This window comes from Coptis chinensis, chromosome 7 (genome assembly GCF_015680905.1).
Source record: "Coptis chinensis isolate HL-2020 chromosome 7, ASM1568090v1, whole genome shotgun sequence".
Classification (NCBI taxonomy): domain Eukaryota; kingdom Viridiplantae; phylum Streptophyta; class Magnoliopsida; order Ranunculales; family Ranunculaceae; genus Coptis; species Coptis chinensis.
Window position 1 is genome coordinate 38350 of NC_141462.1, and position 20129 is coordinate 58478.

A 20129-nucleotide genomic window follows, 5' to 3' on the forward strand; every position below is an offset into this window, starting at 1 on the left:
TCGTTAAAGAGGTAGAGGAGGATATAATAATCAAGGAAGAGGGTATAATACACAGAATTCACAGATCGAGTTATCAGAACTTTGGTTCAGCATCTTCTTCAAACTCTCAAGTTACACAAGGTTTCACGTCTAATAACACAGGAAGGATTCAGTGTCAATAGAAACTCAGAATTGCATTCCTAGAAACAATTTTTTTAACTTTACAGACTATAGTTTTAGTTACTTTGGACGTATGATGTATGTATGGTTTAGCTTGAAATATAAAATGGTGCACAATGGCTTCTTGGAATGCATTGTAGTGGACTCGCCATTCTCAGAGTAAACCCGGGTCTCTCCTTCATGTCAACCCCAGCTTGCTTCCCAATAGAACCACTAATCCTCCAATCAAAACACTGAACCATAGAAGCAACAGTTACATGCATCACATGCAATGCGAGAGGTTCCCCTGGGCAACTTCGTCTCCCACTCCCAAATGGTAGAAGTTGAAATTGTACACCCTTACCATCTACAAATGCTTCTTGATTCAAGAATCTTTCTGGTTTGAACTCAAGTGGGTTTTCCCAGTATTTGGGATCTCTACCAATAGCCCATATGTTGATGAAGATCTTTGTTTTGTTGAGTATGTCATAGCCTTCTATGTTACAATCTTTATTGCATTCTCTTAGAATGACAGGGGCAGTAGGATGTAATCTCAACGTTTCTTTCACAATTGCTTGGATGTAAGGAAGATTTGGAATGTCTGACTCTTGTACTAGCTTATCTGTTCCAACAACAGATTCTATCTCTTCTCTAGCCTTCTTGAATACATGGGGATTGTTTATCAACTCTGCTAATGCCCATTGCAATGCCACAGACGATGTTTCTGTCCCCGCCGCAAAGATATCCTGGTACAATTTCAGAAAAGTATTAGCAACCGGCCACTGTACAAACAGTAGTATTGAATTTAAAACCTTGTCTAGCTTACCCAAATATTTGCTGAATCGACTAACTTTTCCATAGCATGGATTAAACCAAGTATTCGAATTTGCAAATGGAGCTCAGCGCCTGAGCCGCTGAACTCCGAAAGTTGACCCAAAATGAAAATAATTGATCGAATTAAACTAGTGGAATTGCTACAATGCTATATGAAATTCATGCATGCGTCAATCTTTAAAAATTAAAGTGATGCTGTTTAATAGTATTTTGGCCTATAATATTGTTATGGGAAGTAAACAAGAAAAGCATATTAAATATTGCATGCAAAAGCATTTATAATGTAACAATAACTGTTGGAAAATAAAGAAAACATATATATGATCCTTACTTGAAGAAAAGCTTTGATGTCATCCCTTGATAATTGCATCTCTGCTTTATCATCTTCAGAAATTTTCATTAAAATATCCATCAAATCATCCTCTTCATTACATTCCCAAGCACCCCTGTGATGATCTTTTCTTTTCTCTTCATGATCTTTCATGATTCTTTCCACCATTACCATATACCTTCTATGCACTTCACCAAGTCTCTTTCCATAACCAAACAAATCAAAGCTCCCAAAAATACCTAAAATGTGCACTAAATTCAGTTTTCCAGCTACCACTATTAGCTCTTTAACTATCTCCCTACACTCTTCAGCTTCATTCGTACTACCTGAACACCTAGTACTCATCGCCATCCTACAAATGATATTGTTTGTCAGAGCTGTTAGTGCTACCTCCATGTCAATTGGTTCATCAAGTTTAGATTTCTCTAAGAGTGAAATCAAGAAGAAACGGATTTCTTCGTGTCGAATTGTGGAGAAGTAGTTCAGTTTCTTCGTAGAAAAAAGTTCCGTGATGCAGAGTTTCTTCATAAATTTCCAGTAAGGTCCATAAGGTGTGAAGGTGAAACCTGATGAACCTTCTCCGGTATACTCCGAACCTAGTAACCGGGGTCTAGACGCAAAATTTAGCTCTTGGGTCTTGAGAAACTCTCTGGCCATTGAAGGGGAGGAAGCGACCACAACTGGGCCTAGTGATCCAAGTTGAAGGTGAATAAGTGGACCAAATTTGTTGGAAAGGTTTTGGAATGATTGGTGGAGGAGTGGACCAAGGAGGTAGAGATGGCCAAGAAGTGGTAATGCTATTGGACTAGGTGGGAGGTTCACGGATTTCACTAGGTGGTTCCTGTAACGCGTTAGTAGGAATCGGCTTATGATGAGCAACAAGATGTAGATTAGGAGGAGGAAGAAAATGTTGAGTTCCATAGCTAATGATATGAGGTTGGAAGGTAAAGGATGAAGGGTGAAGAAGAAATGAAGCTTTGGCGTCATTTGAATTTGGAACAAGAATGCTCTTTACGGAAAGGGTGGTGATATATAAACCCACCTTATTTATAACTATAGAGCTGGCTAGAGTACGCGGGATTATGGGTGCGCTGCGCATCTAGAGCCTTGGTTATAGACTCTGCCATGCAATACACCCTCACCTCTTTCCTGATAGAGAGCCCAGATGTCATAGCGCATATACAGCCTAAACCCATTTTTAAATATTTTGACTGATATGTCTAAAGTTTTAAATATTTTAACTGAAATGCCTATAGATTGAACTCTACATTCCACCTGTTTTCATTCCCCTCTCCATCACTTATCTAATTAATATTGTATCTCTAATTCAATCTAGTTTTCCTAGAAAAAAAAAGTTTCAATATTAACGTTAATGTTAATGGAATGTTATAGTTTAAGGATATAAGAATTATCACTTCCAATAACAAATTACTTGATTTATGTTCATATGTTAAACCTCATTAATTCATATTTGTCATAACAATACTCAAAAGTCAATCCACATACACAAGTAACTATTTCACAAAATAAAATCTACAAATTGACAAAATAAAGAATATTAATTCTCACAACCAAAACCCATATTGATCACTGCCAACACTACAATTCTATAAAATCATGTCATCCAATTTAGCATATTGGTAACTTGGGATGGGAAAAAACAAATGAGAACAAAAAATAGCAAATAAAAGAAAATTAAATAAATAAAGTGGGTGTAGATCTCAATTTATGGACACTTTAATTAGTCTAAAATTTTAAAAGTGGGTTTAGTTAGAAATATGGTGGATCTATTTATCACCACCCTTATGGAAATTGGTTTTATTCCCATGTCGACATGAATCACATGATGACTCTTTAGAAGTTTAGAAATTAGAACCATCTTCTTATTGGACTTTGTTTGGGTCATATTCTAACTCAGTCCACTTGAAATTCTACGACTGGGGCAATTCTTCTAGTTTGGCTTTATTAATTAAAGAAGTGATAGCTAAATTTGCGTTCTTAACTTGATATTGCAAATATTAGCTTGCATGCTTGTAGGGGACAGGAAATAAATAATTAAAACTACAGCTCGAAAAATAAAACTAAAAAAACTGTATAAAACTCTTCAATCAAACTTAAAAGATGGATGTTCCAATTTCCGAAAGTCAATGGCTGAAGAGGCATGATTGGATATGTAGATGTGCTATAGCCTATAGACGTGTTGAAATTAATTTACAATGTACAATAAGTCAGTAAGGCTGAAGATGACCTCTGTTCATCATGTAGGACTTGTTTTAGTTGCACTTTCTTCACACTTAAGTTGTATCATGGAGATTGGATGCTCAAAGATTTTGCTACTAAGAGCATCACCAGATTCACCTAAAAACTAATGTAACAAGGAATTTGAGAAAAATATACTCCCCAAGTACCAATGGTTCACCTGATCGAAATGCCAAAGGCGTTACCAAACTCATATAATACGGTATATTTGACAACCATTCTAGCGTTTGACTTAGCCTCATATCGAGCAACTGCAGTATGGTTTCTTGTCACACGGTGGGGTATGTTGTTGAACATGACTGAAGTCGGGGAAGGAGCATCAGCATTTTATTTGACTACAAGGAAAATGGGCCAAGTAAGAGCGCGTGGAGAAGTAAAGAACTAAAGACTAAATAAAGACTAGCTTGTCAACCCTTCACGAATAAAAAACAAACACTTCTTTGAAGGTTCACTTTTAGACTGGAAATTTATTGTGCATTCAAATGGTGAATGATGAACAAGACTTGGCCGCCAAAACAACAACTTGGTTCAAACATTTCTTTTCATGCACGGAAAAAGAATATGGAAACAAAGAAAGGTCAAAGTCTTTTGTTTTCGCTATTGGAAAGGGGAAACATATATTTGGGTATAATCACTTGAACTATCAATTCCATAGTGTAGGACTGTAGGTATACAAAGACCAGATCACTTCTTTTAGGATTAGAAAAAAAAAAGAACAAAACAAATCTCCTTATGATCCAGTACACCGTTCTTAAGTTATTGTAACATCTCATTAAATTATTTCAATTAATTAATTTATTTACTAAAACCAAAATTTATTAGTTTAAGTGTTATTTTAGTTTTGGGCTTGTAGTAGTAGTTTAAATTGTTGGGCTTCTATGTAGTAGGCCTAAGCTCGGTAGACTAGTTGAACTCAAATTAGTTGAGACGTGAGAGTAGGAGTGTAAAAAAAAACCGTTGACCCATCATCCAGTAGGGTATCCGATCTTCACCCGCCACCCAAACCCACACCGACCCGAAAACAAATCCGTCCCACCCCGCCACCGTTTTTACGCGGTCGGGCTATGGGTGTAGGTTCTATGCTCAAACCCGACCCGTCAAGCTGCCCGACCCGCACCATGTCAAAAGCCGTTGACCCGCACAATTTCAAGACTCTAACTCTAATATTTTTGTATTCTGTTTATTTTTTCTTTTAACTTTTGTAAGAATTTGGGAGATATGAACACAAACTTATGAGTTCAACATCAATTTCAATTATTCAAGTTTGAACATTGGGCAAATATCAAAAGTTTAAATTCAACTTTCAAATTTTGGAGAAGATTAATCATTCATCTTTGTATTAATTTCGAATTCTTTTAATTTATATTTTATTGTTTTGTACCATAGAATCATAGATCCTCGCTCCCATTTTCATTTTATCATGCTATGGAAAATAATCAATTTACAAATGATAAATCACGAGAAAAAAGTTTCAAATTTACAGATATGGTTTTGGGTTTTAGTTCAGTTTTTTTTTTTTTTTTTTTTTTTAATTTTTTAATTTTTAATTGATTGATTATATATTTTTTTCTCTATGTTGTGAATTGGAAATATATTACTTGCAGAATTAGAAAGTTTTTTTCAGGGTGAAATTGGGTTAAAATGATAATTTCCACTGACCGACCGAATGACAAAAACCAAAACCGCCCGTAAAAGGTGACCCAATGGGTGGGGTGATGGTCTTAAAGACATGACACTGACCACTCTGCCCGCCCGTTGGTGACCACTGGGTTTATATCCCCTAGACCGCCAACCCAACCCATCATTATTTGACCATAATTGACCCACCTGCCCGTATTACACCCTATGTGAGAGTCCTTCTTTAGTGATATTCTATAAATACACTTTTAGGTCGTATTATCAAAAATAAAGAAATAAAAGAGAATAGCTTGAGCCACATAGGAGGAAAACTAGTGTTGATATGTACAAGTTGCGTTGGATTCTAGCATCAAGGAGAAAAGCAAGTACCTACTTGTTATGCTATTTTTCTACCTCTAGAATTATTGGTACTAGTATACAGGCCACGTGGCGACAAATAGGCACGTGGCGATCGCCACGATGTCTTGGTGGATTTTTGATCTGGGCAGCACAAAAGTTTAAAATTGGTCAATGGCAATATTGAAAATGATTGAAAAATTAGGGAAATATATTACGCCATGTGTGCAGTCATTTGGGTTGGGCAAAGCACAAAAATTCAAAATTCGGTCAGTAGCAATTTAAGTAATTTTTAACAAAATTGATGGCAGTGTGCTAAAATGAGAGAGAAAGCAATTTCGTAATTTTTAACAAAATTGATGGCAGTGTGCTAAAATGAAAGAGAAGCGTATGAATTTCACTATAGAAATGGACGATTTTACCCCTCCATAAATTGCATTATTACAAAAATCATTAAAATACATATCCGTAATTATCGAAACCGGATAGGGGTAAAATCGTAAAGTGTTACTGTTCACGAGACAATTCTCTTTAAAGTAGTAAGATAATCAAGTTAGTGCTGGTGTCGTGTGTTTAAATGCTTACTATGTATGGTATTTAGTTTGGCCTGTAATTTGTATATAGGGTTTTTTTTATTTAACCCCCCAAAGTTTGTACCCACTTTTGTGAAAACCCCCATTTTTTTAAATCATTAGTGATTGCCCCCCACCCCATCAATTTTATATGTAACAAACGTTGGTATTTTGTATATTGACAAATTTGTCCCTAATTCAAATTTGTAAAGCCCCCCCCCCCCTCTTAAATTTGCCCAATTTTTCAATCTCTTATTCATTTTTCTCACCAATCAAATTCAACAACTCACTAAGCTTTATACTATTTTGCTTATTTTCATCATACCTTTGAAGAATTAAAACAATTTTAATAGCTAAACGAACTTCGGAACCCACTTTTGTGAAAACCCCCCATTTTTAAAATCATTAGTGATTTCCCCCCCCCCCGTCAATTTTATATGTAACAAACGTTGGTATTTTGTATATTGACAAATTTGCCCCTAATTCAAATTTGTAAACCCCCCCCCCCCTCTTAAATTTGCCCAATTTTTCAATCTCCTATTCATTTTTCTCACTAATCAAATTCAACAACTCAGTAAGCTTTATACTATTTTGCTTATTTTCATCATACCATTGAAGAATTAAAACAATTTTAATAGCTAAACGAACTTCAAGAACCCACTTTTGTGAAAACCCCCCATTTTTTAAATCATTAGTGATTTCCCCCCACCTCGTCAATTTTATATGTAATAAACGTTGGTATTTTGTATATTGACAAATTTGCCCCTAATTCAAATTTGTAAACCCCCCCCCCCTTCTTAAATTTGCCCTATTTTTCAATCTCCTATTCATTTTTCTCACCAATTAAATTCAACAACTTAGTAAGTTTTATACTATTTTACTTATTTTCATCAGACCATTAAAGAATTAAAACAATTTTAATAGCTAAACGAACTTCAAGAACTAGCTTATGACAAGTCGAAATACCCAAACCAAATCTCTTAGAAACAAATCTAAGTGGCACACCTATAGCTAATCTCCATATACAAACTGTGACTCTCTGTCGAACAAGTATCACAATGCGAAACATAGTATCCTCCTTCGCCATAACCAAATTCAATTCTTCACAAATCATGTCAAATGTAGCTGGACTCATTTGAAATGCTTGGAGAATTGAGGATCATTACATCGATCCCACCAAGCTGATCTTTGACCCAAAACCTCCTTTATTGACCATTGCTAGTAGGTGTTTGATTTAATGGCACACAAAGAGATATAGCTGAAACATCTTCTGTAGCTGCTGAAATATGTAACCATTTTACGCGTAATCGATTAGTTTCGTCTAAATCAATGCAAAGTAATCGGTTTCTAAATATGGGTATAATTAAGTCAAAGTTACCATTTCTTAAGTACTGGAACATATATGATAAAGAAAACCAAGTTTGCAAGTGTTGGAATCTCTTGTGTATTTCTAAATACTAGTGTGTGTGTGCAAAGTGGAGGAGATGAACAAATGGTATTCTCGCCACTTTAGTGCATAGTAGATAGTCCCATTTGGTTATCCACCACATCGGGTGGGGTTGGACTGGGCTTGGGCTTCTTGTTGTGGGTAGTGGTTTGACCAATAGCCTAAACTTGTTTTGCCTTTTTCTTGGCGACAAGTTTTAGGTGTTCTATTAGGAGTTGGTCTCTCTTTCTCCTAACCTCTAAATAAATGGGGGAGTGAGTCCATAGAGAAAATAGACTTGATCGAAACTCAACTCGGAGCGAAAGAAAACTCAAGTGGGTCCTTTTCTTCTTCTCTTCTTCTGTCGGCCGGAGAGAGAGTTATATTCTTCGTTCTAGAGGGTAGTGCGTTTCTAGTGCAAAGTCGGTGGCATTTAACCATTGAATCTGTGAGGAAGGCATCGTTGTTGCCTTTCGCACCATTGGCGGGGGGAAATCTTTCCTTAAGGACAGCCTAATCCGCGCCTTGGTTATTCCCAGTTATTGTTGTCATTGTTTCTTTATTGCTACTGTTCCTTCTGTTCTACTTTAATTGCTGTGATCATTCAACTATTCTAACAATCTTAAGGAAAGAGTTTTGTAGTAGAACAAAGGAGAGTGCTTTAATACGGCAATCAAAAGATAAGTCTTTTACTTTGAATTATTTTTGTGTTATTGTGTTATGACTTTAGAAATTTTCTAATAATTTCGTTTTTGTTAGTGTAGGATTTTATCGATATCTCATGCATGATTCCTATGATATATACAATTACGTTATACCCACATAAAATAAAAATAAATGGAAACGAGAAGATCGTACCTTGGTCACGACTTTCAATTTGAAGTTCCAAGCTTTGATCTACGGAGAAGATGTTCTTGACACTTTCAAGATCTTCTTCTTCTTAACTTTGCTTGAGTCAAGTTCAACCACGAGCGGGGAAGCAACCTTTTTCGAACCAAGAACCAAGAACCGACAATGGCTAGGGAGGATACCACCTATGGAATCTCCACAAATTCTTGGCTTCTACTTTAGAAAATGTTGGAGGTGCCATTAAAAGGAGAGAGTTTTTTTCTTGTTGTTGGATGATTAATATGTGAGAGGTGGGGGTCATTTATAGAGGTTCCACCTCCTCAATATTGGATAGGATAGAGTCCTATACTCATCTAATATCGGATAGGATAGAGTTATATACTCATCTAATATCGATAGGATAGAGTCTATACTCATCTAATATCGGATAGGATAGAGTTATATACTCATCTAATATCGATAGGATAGAGTCTATACTCATCTAATATCGGATAGGATAGAGTCATATACTCATCTAATATCGATAGGATAGAATCTATACTCATCTAATATCGATGGGATAGAGTCCTATACTCATCTAATATCGGATAGGATAGGGAGTCTATACTCGATGGTTTATCCTTATCTTGGTGGCGTCTATCAACCTTATTTCCACATCTCCCTTTCGCCCACAACGGCGAAGAAGGTTTCTAAGATAAGCATTTAAGTAGAATGCTTAGCCATTTTTGTGTGTCTCACACGGCAAATGGTTCGTGTGACCTAACACGCGTATCATGATATCTGTGAAGTAGCAAGTCATGATGAAAAGCATGACCACGGTGATCTACCATGAAAGTGATCTTAAAGAAGATGAATCGAAAACCTAATATCGGAGAGTGTGTGTATACCCCAAGATCTGTTTGTTTCATCACTTTGACAAATAGCACTCATCCCTATGAGTCCACACCATAAAAAAAGCGTATCACAAGATTCACAATTATCATCAATTGTCACGGCGGGTAGAATCCCGGTGATTGTGTGATAAACCCGGTTCTTTTACCGCTTTGCACGAAGTCATTGTCGTCGAGTTCTACCAACTTCCCGGTATGCATCGGTCGGCCTTTTTAGTAAGAGCTTGTGGGGAGCAAACCAAAGTTCACGAGTAGTCCTCTTATTTTTCTTGACAAGGTCAAAAAAGTTCAAGGAGGGTACCATTCGATATGTTTTAAACAAAAATATATCAATAGAGCTCACATAGCAAGAATTTTAGGGATATTTCTTTTCTTGCTCTCGGTGGTCAACTATACACATGTTGTGTGAAAACATGTCATGGCAAAGAGTATCTAATTTGTTTACTCAACAATAGATATCTGTATGTCCACTCATACCATGCAAGTGTTGTCATCCCTAATGACAATTCAAGGATACTATGCTCCCACTTGGCAACAACCGTTTGTAGGTTTAGGCGAGAATCTTCCCTATGAAGCTGTTTCTTCTTATCGATTATAAGAAGGGGCATGACTCGCACTAGGTCCACCCTTCCTATAAGGTTTAGTGACTTGTCAAGCTAAACTCCATTTGTTTAAAATGGAAGTATTTGTTCATGTGAGTGAACCGGTCAACCCCTCTTGACATACATATGAGATGATAAAGCGATTATAATGAGAATGCAATCGATCTGGAAAGAATGCACTTTTATTCATTAAACCATCAAAGTGTTCTTAACATAATCACATCCTCTTTAACCCAAGCATTTTTACATGTGCAAGGAAGAGTTCCTTTGGAATAGGTTTGGTCGGTGGATCATGACCATCGATCGGTGGATATATGTTGTAGAACCACATTCTTTTTCGGTATCATTTGTCGATGCGTAGTGGTATTTTAACTCTATATGCTTGGTTCTTCCATGGTACTTTGGATCTTTAGCATATGCAAGAAGCGACCATCTTTGTCGATCGGATGTGAACTGGTTCGGTGACTCTTGAGAATTTCGACAAGTGTTTGATGAATCGTCGAGCCACCACGACCTCGTGTGGCGGAAAGCATTTATCAATATATACTTTCGGCTTCCATAGTTGAAAGTGCTATGGAAGTTTGCTTCTTCTTTGCTCGGGATATAGCACCTCCATTCATTATGTAGGTATATCACGAAGTTGACTTCCTCTCATCAAGGTCTCCGACCCGGTCGGCGTCGAATTATTACCCATCGACTTAAGATCTTTCCCTTGGTAGACAAGTGAGTAGTCCGCGGTGCCTTTTAGATACCTCATTATCTTTTTGGCTGACCTTCGATTAATGCGACCCGAGGATTTGTTTGGAACCTTGATACTAACCCAACTGCATAGCGGATGTCCGGCCTTGTACCTGACATTGCATACATAAGGCTTCCATTTGCGGCTTGAGTATGGTACATTTTTCATAGCACGAGTTTGGTGGGATTCTTGGGAGACATTTTAGAACTTCAAAGACTCTCCCTAGACTTCTTGGGAGATCCACTTGCTTACAATCGGTCATGTTGAATCTTTCCAAAACCTTCTTGATATATGTCTCACGAGACAAAGATAACAAAGCGTTTGGGCCGATCCGCGAGTTATTTTAACTCCTAAGACATAACTTGCTTCACCCATGTCCTTCATTTGAAGTTTAATGACAACCACTCCTTAGTGGAATTTATCAATGCCTTATTGTTTACTGCTAACAAAATGTCATCCACATATAGAGATAGAATCACAAAACCATTTTTAGATGTCTTGACATATCTTGATAGTCCTCATTTACCATTCGAATTTGTCTTGAAGCATTGCTTCATGGAATCTCGATTCCACTGTCTAGAGAACTGTTTTTAAACCATATATGGATCACATTAGGTTTACACACTTTGTGTTCGACCCTTGATTGAAAAACCGATTGGGTTGATCCATATAGATTTCCTCTTGTAATTCTCCATTGAGAAAAGCAATTTTGACATCCATCGGTAAAGCTCTAAATCTAAATGGGCAACCATTGACAAGGAGGCGTATGGAGGCAAATCTCACTCTTGGTGAGAAGGTGTCCTCATAGTCTATTCCTTCTTTTGGGTGTAACCTTTTGTAACAAGCCTAGCTTTGAATTTGTCTATGTTCCCTTCCGCATTTTTCTTGATCTTAAGAACCCACTTGTTCCCGATAGATCTCTGTTTGGAGGTAGATCAACTAAGTCCCATACTTTGTTTTTCTTCATCGACTCAATTCTTCCTTCATAGCTTCCATCCACTTACTTGTATTGGACCCGAAATAGCCTCCTTGAGCGTTTTAGGTTCATCGGATATTTCTGTAAGTGCATTGGTCATATTTATCTCCCCTTCAATCTCAAAACCGGCGTTTGGGGATATGGCCTCTAACACTCTTACGAGGTTGGGATTGATCAATCATTTGACCCAATGCCATTGTTACTAGAATCGGGGTTGATGAAAGTTTCATCTTAGCCTTGTTCATCGGCCGAGTTATAAGGTTATCAACCCGTAAAGTTGTATATCCTTATCAACCTCGCCCTCATTGGGTATTGATCCTCTAAGAATCGGCGTTACGTGCTTCTATTTACGTGACATGCCCTTGAATATCCTCCCCTAGGAAGACATACCCTTAGAAGTCTCTGTATCTTATAAAGATACACTTCTTTCCGGAGCACTCAACTTTCCAAATTCTCGATTTTGAGAAGTGACAAAGGCCAAGACACCCCCATGGTCTAAGGTAGTTCAAAGCGGGTTGTCTACCGGTCCATAGTTCATAGGGTGTTTTGTCGGCGATTTTTAAGGAACTAGGTTAAGTATAATGCTTGTGGCCGTTAACAATGCATCACCCCAAAATGAGATAGGCAAGTTAGCTTTGAGCCATCATAGATCTAACCATGTCGGCGAGGTTCTATTCCTTCTCCGAGACACCATTCTGGCGAGGGGTATAAGGAATAGTTAGGCTGTCTAGCTATACCCTTATTTTCCGCGAGTTCCTTAAACTTCGTGAAAGATATTCACGTCAGCGGTGGAGTTCTTAAGGCCTTTATTGTCTATCAAGTTGATTCTCAACTAAGTTCTTGTACTTTTTAAAATAGTCCAAGGCGTCGATTTGTGAGACATCAAATTACCGCGGTCCCATAGCGTGTATAGTCATCTGTGAAGGTAATGAAATACAAAGCCCCATGCCTTCATTTTACATTCATTGGTCCACGGATGTGCGAGTGAATAAGTTGTAAAGGATAAGTTGCCCTTTGGGCTTTCCAAAAGGTTTCTTGGTGGCTTTTCGGCAAGACAACTTTCCAGGTTTCCATTTTAGCAGAGGTTAAGTTACCTAATAACCCTCCCCTTGCTAAAAGCGGTCTATCTATTGTGTCCAATATGTCCTAGTCTAGCATGCCACAATTGGCAACCAACCATTTTAGACATAAAACTTCAGTTTGTGCTAAGTGTAATGTCATAAAAGAATTCATTAAATAAGCATGACCTATCAAATTTGTTATTTAAAGATATCTGGCGCGAGTTCGGGAAAAATTAAACACATAGGATTCTTGAAGTAATTTCAAAAGCCCGATAAAAGATTTCTCCTAATTGAGGGTACAAAGAGTACTTCTTCAATAAGGATGGATCTCCCACTCATAAAATCCAACCTACAAGTGCACGTGCCCAAAACATCAACAACACTTTGGTTTCCCATGTGGACTCTCGAGTTCCTTGTGGAAGTTTCAGGAAATCTTCAAATAGGGACTTATCGGCTTATGTGATGCATCATTGCTGAATCTACAATCAATATTGTGATGAATCGGGACTGACATGACGATACTTATCACATTGATGATCTTAAAGTAAAACTCACCTCGGGGAGAAGGACATGCCCACAGCATAGTGTCCCATCGATGACAAGCGGAAGCATTCAACACTAGTCATGTCTATCGACTTCCTAGGTTTCTTTTCTTTGTGGGTTAGGCTTGGCCTTTTCCTTGCCTTTCCCTTTTCCACTTTTCTTGTTCCAAGGAGCCTTCCCTCTTTTTGGAGTTGACAACATTTGCTTCGGTTTGAACAACGGGCTTTTCATTGAGAAGCCTTTGTTCCTCAAGCTCACATTTCCTTTACTGTGCAAAGTTTGTGATCTTGTCGTCATCGTCAAGATAAGGCGAAATTATTGTTCCCAAGTTTTAGGTAAAGACCTAATGGCGGCTTGAATTTCTTTGTTCATTTGGCCGGGACTGTCTGCTTGGGCTAACTTCGGCAACCATGTTTCTCATCACCGTGCAATGTTGTGTCATAGAGGTATGGGGCGACTTGATAAATTTGTCAAAGCTCATTTGTAGCCTCCTCACCGGTATGCGGTAGTCGTACCCCAAGGTCCGCTTTTTCTTTGCTTCCCATAGCTCTTTTTGCCGATCCAAGGCCATCATACCGCATCATGAAGTCATTCCTCATGGTGCCAAGTATGGCAATTCGAGGGCAACATTATCTTTGCTTGTATACTCATTGTTTTTTAAGTACAAGATGATATAAGCGGACTTGTGTTAATCGCCATTGGTAGGTTACGCTCTTGTCTCGGTTATTACATCAATGACCTTCCTATATCGCGAATTAGCCTAACTTTCCTAGACCAAAGTTCGTAATTCTTATCGTTTAACAAGTCCTTTTCGGGTAGCATAAAGCGAGGATTTTCCATCGGGTGCCATTCTATCAAGTTTGAATTCCAAAAATAAGATACTATGAATAAGAATCATCTCTTAAATTAAATCTAAGTAATCCACATTTTCACATATAAGATGATCATGATAATCTACTAGCATGATTCTAGCCATTAAATAAAATCAATGCATTTGACTATCAATAACATAGAATATGCAAAAATCTACTACTTAAATTTCCATTTCATAAAATTGTTTTTACAAAAAGGAGTTTCCTATCTTCAAAAAAACAATGTAGAACTAAACAGAGCTAGTCAACCATGAACATAGAAGCGCCCACGGGTGCCGGGAGTCATCCTCATCCTCACGATCACTATCGACCATTTGAAAATTACTAGCCACTTCCTCTGTTTTTCCCGTGAGGTGGGAAAATAAACCACGATGACACATCATATGGATTTGGTTCCTTAGCATCGTCCCATAATGTCGATGTAGGAGAGATTTAAGTGGTCGAGCCTCATTCCTATCTGAATAGGAATTTGGGGCTCTTTGGTGTATATTCGGTGATGGTGGCTCTGTCTCTATCTTATCGATTTCAAGGCGATGCGGCTTCAAAGCTCTCTATATGTTTTGCGGTCATGCGTTTCTTGGAAGCCCGTCTCCCAATGCGGTTCGGATTTTTCCTACAAGTTTGGTCTATCGACTTAGGCATTGTGCCTTAGTTTTCATATGACCGTTGATAGAAAACAAACAATTTTATATACATGCAATAGTAAAAATCAGATTCAAATAATTCTTGCATGGTAAAATAAACATCCTAATGTCAATTTTTAATCGTGGAAAAATACATGTGAAAAAATCCTAAAATTTTAGAGAAATGATCAGAAATAAATTTCCATGTAAAAATTTCTAAGAAAAATTCCTAAAAAAAAATTTCCACTAATTATTTCCCATAAATAATTTATTTTACAAAAAAATTAAGCAATATCTAATTAATTTTAAACAACCTAATTATTTAAAATTAATTAAAATATTTTGAAAAAACGCATTTTTTCAAAATTGTAGATCACAAGATCAAAACCCTTAAAACAAAAGCATGCAAACCATGGAAAAAGCGGCTCGATGCCAATGTAGGATTTTATCGATATCTCATGCATGATTCTATGATATATACAATTACGTTATACCACATGCATAAAATAAAGCGTGAAATAAGGAAGATCGTACCTTGGTCGCGACTTTCAATTTGAAGTTCCAAGCTTTGATCTACGGAGAAGATGTTCTTGACACACTCAAGATCTTCTTCTTCTTAACTTTGCTTGAGTCAAGTTCCAAACCACGAGCGGAAGCAACCTTTTTTTTTTTCACGAACCAAGAACCAAGAACCGACAATGGCTAGGGAGGATACCACTTATGGAATCTCCACAAAATTCGGGCTTCTACTTTAGAAAATGTTGGAGGTGCCATTAAAGGAGAGAGCTTTTCTTGTTGTTCGGATGATTAATATGTGAGGAGGTGGGGGTCTATTTATAGAGGTTCCCACCTCCTCAATATTGGATAGGATAGAGTCATATGCTCATCTAATATCGGATAGGATAGAGTTATATACTCATCTAATATCGATAGGATAGAAGTCCTATACTCATCTAATATCGGATAGGATAGAGTTATATACTCATCTAATATCGATAGGATAGAATCTATACTCATCTAATATCTGATAGGATAGAATCCTATACTCATCTAATATCGATAGGATAGAGTCCTATACTCATCTAATATCAGATAGGATAGAGTCCTATACTCAGTGGTTTATCCTTATCTTGGTGGGCGTCTATCCAACCTTATTTCCAACAGTTAGGGAAACCAATTAAAGATTCAATATTTATTGATCTTTTGTGGTTTATCAAACCCTATATGGTTGTAGACCTTTCTCTTATGTTTGTGGGAGTCAAATATGAGATTTCTATCAAGAAAAACGTCAAAGTTCGTCTTTTTGACTGCTGCGTCACTCGTTACCGAAACTGCTATAACTTTCAGCTCAGAACTCGGTTTTGCAATCCGCTTTTTGGGTTGAAAAGCTGATTCAAAGAGCTTTCCAGTGGTATAAGGCTTGATACCCAATTCTTCGTGAGCTGGTTCAGAATTACAGTTCTTTTGAACTGTTTTTTCTAGGAGGAAAATATGGTAATCCGATTTTTCAATCGGTTAGGTATCGTATTCTTTCACTCTTTGCAATTCTTTTGGTTTGATTATATGGTGATATTCTTGCCTTGAGTTGCATGCTAGTTTTTCTTAGGAGGGAAATCCCTAAGCTTAAACTTCTTTAATAACCTAGTTAACAAATTATCGTGTTTATCGAGGAATTAATTGGTTTGACTAGAAGTAGTTTGATATTAATTTTCTTTGTACATATGTAGATGTATGTAGATGGTCTAAGAGAGACCTTAAGATAGTTAATATCAACCACACTCAAATCTTGGATAGTAATTATAATGTATTCAATACATAATTGCTTACCTTTATTAGTGAGCGTGTTGTTAGGCGATGGTTATAATTATCTTGTTGTGAAAATACATGTTAGATGAAGTAACTTGTAGCTTATATCCAATATAGCATATGTTAAAGTTGTGTAGCATGCTAGTTTTGGATATTAATCATCGTGGATGGATTTACTTTAAACTTGATAATAGTTTATTGGTAAATTTTTCTAGTTGAAGACATTAATGGGTTGAGCCATTAGATGTTGTGGTAGTACTTGAGGTCTTGTTGATAGGGTATTCTATCTTACTTGAGCTCATGTAAAAAGAGGAGGTGGAGTCCTCAGTTGTTTTGCATATTCAGTGGCTAGATTTGCTTAAATATCATATACTTTTTGTTGTGAGGGGTACAGTTAAAGTTTACTTTTCCTGAACCTATGATATGATATTTACCATGTTTGGCATGAATGCATTATTTTTTAACATTGACATGAAGTTTAACCGTGTCATATATTATTAAGTAATGAGCATCGTTGTCTACGAGAGGAAACAATATGAGAAACAATTAATATCCTCTTAAACCTAATTTAGTTAAGGAGATGTAAGGTAATGGTTTGTCTTCTTAGACAATATCCTCCAGTGCTATGGATAAATATATAGCCAAGGTGATGTACAAGTGCGTGGATTGTCTCCCTATGACCGTTGGAATGTTGAATGATGAAAAGAATGATGATAATGATATTATCTTGGGTAAAACCCTTTTCATCTAATTCTTCTATTCTTTAAGATTCATTAGAATCTGTTGTGGATTTCCTTTCATATAGATAACAAAAACATAATATGACTATGTTTAATATGATCCAGAATCATAGACTTGAGTAAAGTATATTCTTGTCATAAGAGTGCATTTTATTGTTGTTGTTTCTTTTTAGTGTTTATAGAGGTATAATGTGTTTTGCATGTAAGTTTGATTAGGTTGAGTAACTATTGAACTGTGGGGGTGGTGACCCATATGCATAACTTTCTTGTTTTACCATAGTTTATCTCACAAGATAATTGGAAAGACATTGAACTACAAAGTATGGAAAGGTCTTGGGCCTATCCAAAAATGCTTCAAAATGTGGGGGTGTCTTGCCAAGGCTATTGTGAATGAATCTAAAAGAAGTCTTTTTGAGACCTAGAATTATCTAGTAGATGTTCATTGGTGAAACTCATAATAGTGATGTTTGTTTTCAGGTTGTCATGAGTGATAACAATTTTGTAGATACCACACTATTATTGAATGTCTTATATGCTAATTTTATTTGAGGTTGTGCTTTCGAGAAATTGGCATAGAGTGGTTGAATGTTCATAATGAACTACATAAGATAATCCCATTATTTTGCATAAGAAATTTGGAAGACTATCAATGAGTATTTCCACCATTACTTGGTGATGATGTTTATATGTTTCTTAAGGAAGATTCATTAACCTATAAGGAAGTTGTAAATACATGAGAAGTGTCTTTTTGAAGGATACAACTCCTCTAAATTGGACTCTTGATTTATTGGGGGATCTATAGGTTGAATTGGATCTTCAAGAGAAAACTAAAAGCGTGATAGTTGTATAGCAAAATCCAATGTTAATAATAATAGCCAAGGGGTTTCAATCAGAGACAAAATTTATACTATTTTGAAACCTTGCATTGCTCATATAACTAGAATTTATTCTCTGAGAATTCTAAAGACTCTAGTTGAGTAGTTGTCTTGGAACTACAATACCAAGTAGTACCGGTGATGAGTGAAGGTATACAATTTAGTTAAATCTTTGTATGAGTTGATTCAAGCGCCTATAAATGGCATGAGCAATTCAACAACATATTAGTGTCATATGGATGTCAAAGTACCGTTGTTGATAAAAAAAAATGTGTACTTTCTTTAGAGCAAAGCAAGACATATGTGTTAATCTCTCTTTGTTTAGATGATTTAATATCATGAGTGCTAGCATTGAGAATGTGTATGAGACAGAGAAATTCCTATTTGAAACACGTCATAAACCGTCATTGAAAATGATAGTTTATTATGTTGTTAAACTCATTTCTGTAACTGCTATATTCAGTTGTCAAGATATTGGCGTTTGAATATGGTTGAAAACCCCTGGCGCATACCTTAAACCGGACCGGCCGGATGGTATAAAGGAATTTTGGGCACTCTGAGAATTGAATGGACTGGTGAATATAGGAATTAAAAACTCATGTTGGTCTCATTATATTGTTATAGCACTTAGTAGAAATATTTTTCATTGAAAAGTATGGGTATTATGATAGTAAGCATGTGTTAACACATTTTGTGGCAAATATCCATCTTATGAAAAATAATCTCCTTGTGTTTTCTCATACTAAATATGTCAATATCATTTGGTAGCCAATTGTACTTGATGGATAATGTATGTGAGACATGACATTGCCTACATTAATGGCATCTTGGTGATAACCCATTGTGTCCTTATAAGGAACTTTGATGTATATTGTCGATTATCCAAATCTTATAGCGAGCCATTGATTATGGATGATATTTAGTAGATTTCCATCATTGTTAGAAGGGTAATATGTTATAAAACTGGATCATTAATGTTTATGTGTTTACCTTTGGTGGAAATTGAGTGTCTTGGATATCATCAAGCTAATCGCCTTTAGAAAAGGCATGTGATGATCTTTGAGTGGGTTAGCAACCTCTTGGCAAATCTTCCCATTGGCTCTACTTGACCTCTGATGTGTATATGCTTTGCAATTTGTCTCATTGCAATAGCTAAGACATGTTATCTTATGTCAATGGGAAAAGAATACATGTAAGTTGAGATATAACTTAATCAGCAATTTGCTAGAGATTATGTTAGGTTGGACTTAGTTTGGCCACATGTCTAACTGCACCACTTCTTTGGAGGCAAGTGGTTATCGTCGAGGGGATGGGACTTTTGCCTTAGATAGAGGGCTTATTAATCGACGGCAACCCCACCTATGTGATTGGAGATCCCATGAATTAGGTTCAAAGGGAAAAACAAGTCACCTCGTTAAGCTCCGGTATGCTATTGTCTTTCTTTTTGAGGCGCCCCACCCTATGACTAGATAGCATTATTGTATACTTTGTATAACTTGAATAGCAATGAGAAAAGGATGAGTTATTTTACTCTTAATGGAATCCATAGTCCATTATTTTTTTATGAGATAGTGTATTCTAACTGCTATGTACACTTGATGGATATCCACCTACGTGAATGTAGAACTGGGTCGGTTCTTATGAGTATTCAGGCAAGTACTCTAGAGCATTCACATAACACGAGGCGTATGAGGGCAAAAAGCACAACACCTTGAAACGGGCATATAATGAAAGAGCAATGTGGGTGCATGTCCTCTATTTTACTACAAGGGAATGTTGGTTCAAAGATTTTTAATCCACCACTTTCCGCGTATTATAAGACATGTTACCCCTATGGTGGGTTCAAGCCCGTAAAGCACCAGTATCTTATGCATTATTTTTTCGATTCTCTCTGGTATTTCGTTAACCCATTTCTTTTGTAATATCCTATTCCAAAATAGTGGGGGACTATTAGTATTTTGAAATAGTGGGGGATTGTTGGAATCTCTTGTGTATTTCTAAATACTAGTGTGTGTGTGC

At 36.7% G+C, this 20129-nt stretch overlaps 1 protein-coding gene across 1 annotated transcript; it reads right to left on the reverse strand.

Annotated features, from left to right (window-relative positions):
- LOC147484892 (cytochrome P450 93A3-like) lies at nucleotides 1-2423 on the reverse strand. The gene is made up of 2 exons (XM_086571911.1): nucleotides 1304-2423; nucleotides 1-884 (listed from the first exon to the last, which is right to left on the reverse strand). Exons 1-2 carry the CDS (start codon nucleotides 2288-2290, stop codon nucleotides 249-251), a joined length of 1623 nt encoding a protein of 540 aa, XP_086428037.1. The 5' UTR covers nucleotides 2291-2423; the 3' UTR covers nucleotides 1-248.
- Between the last annotated feature and the right edge of the window lie 17706 nt (nucleotides 2424-20129).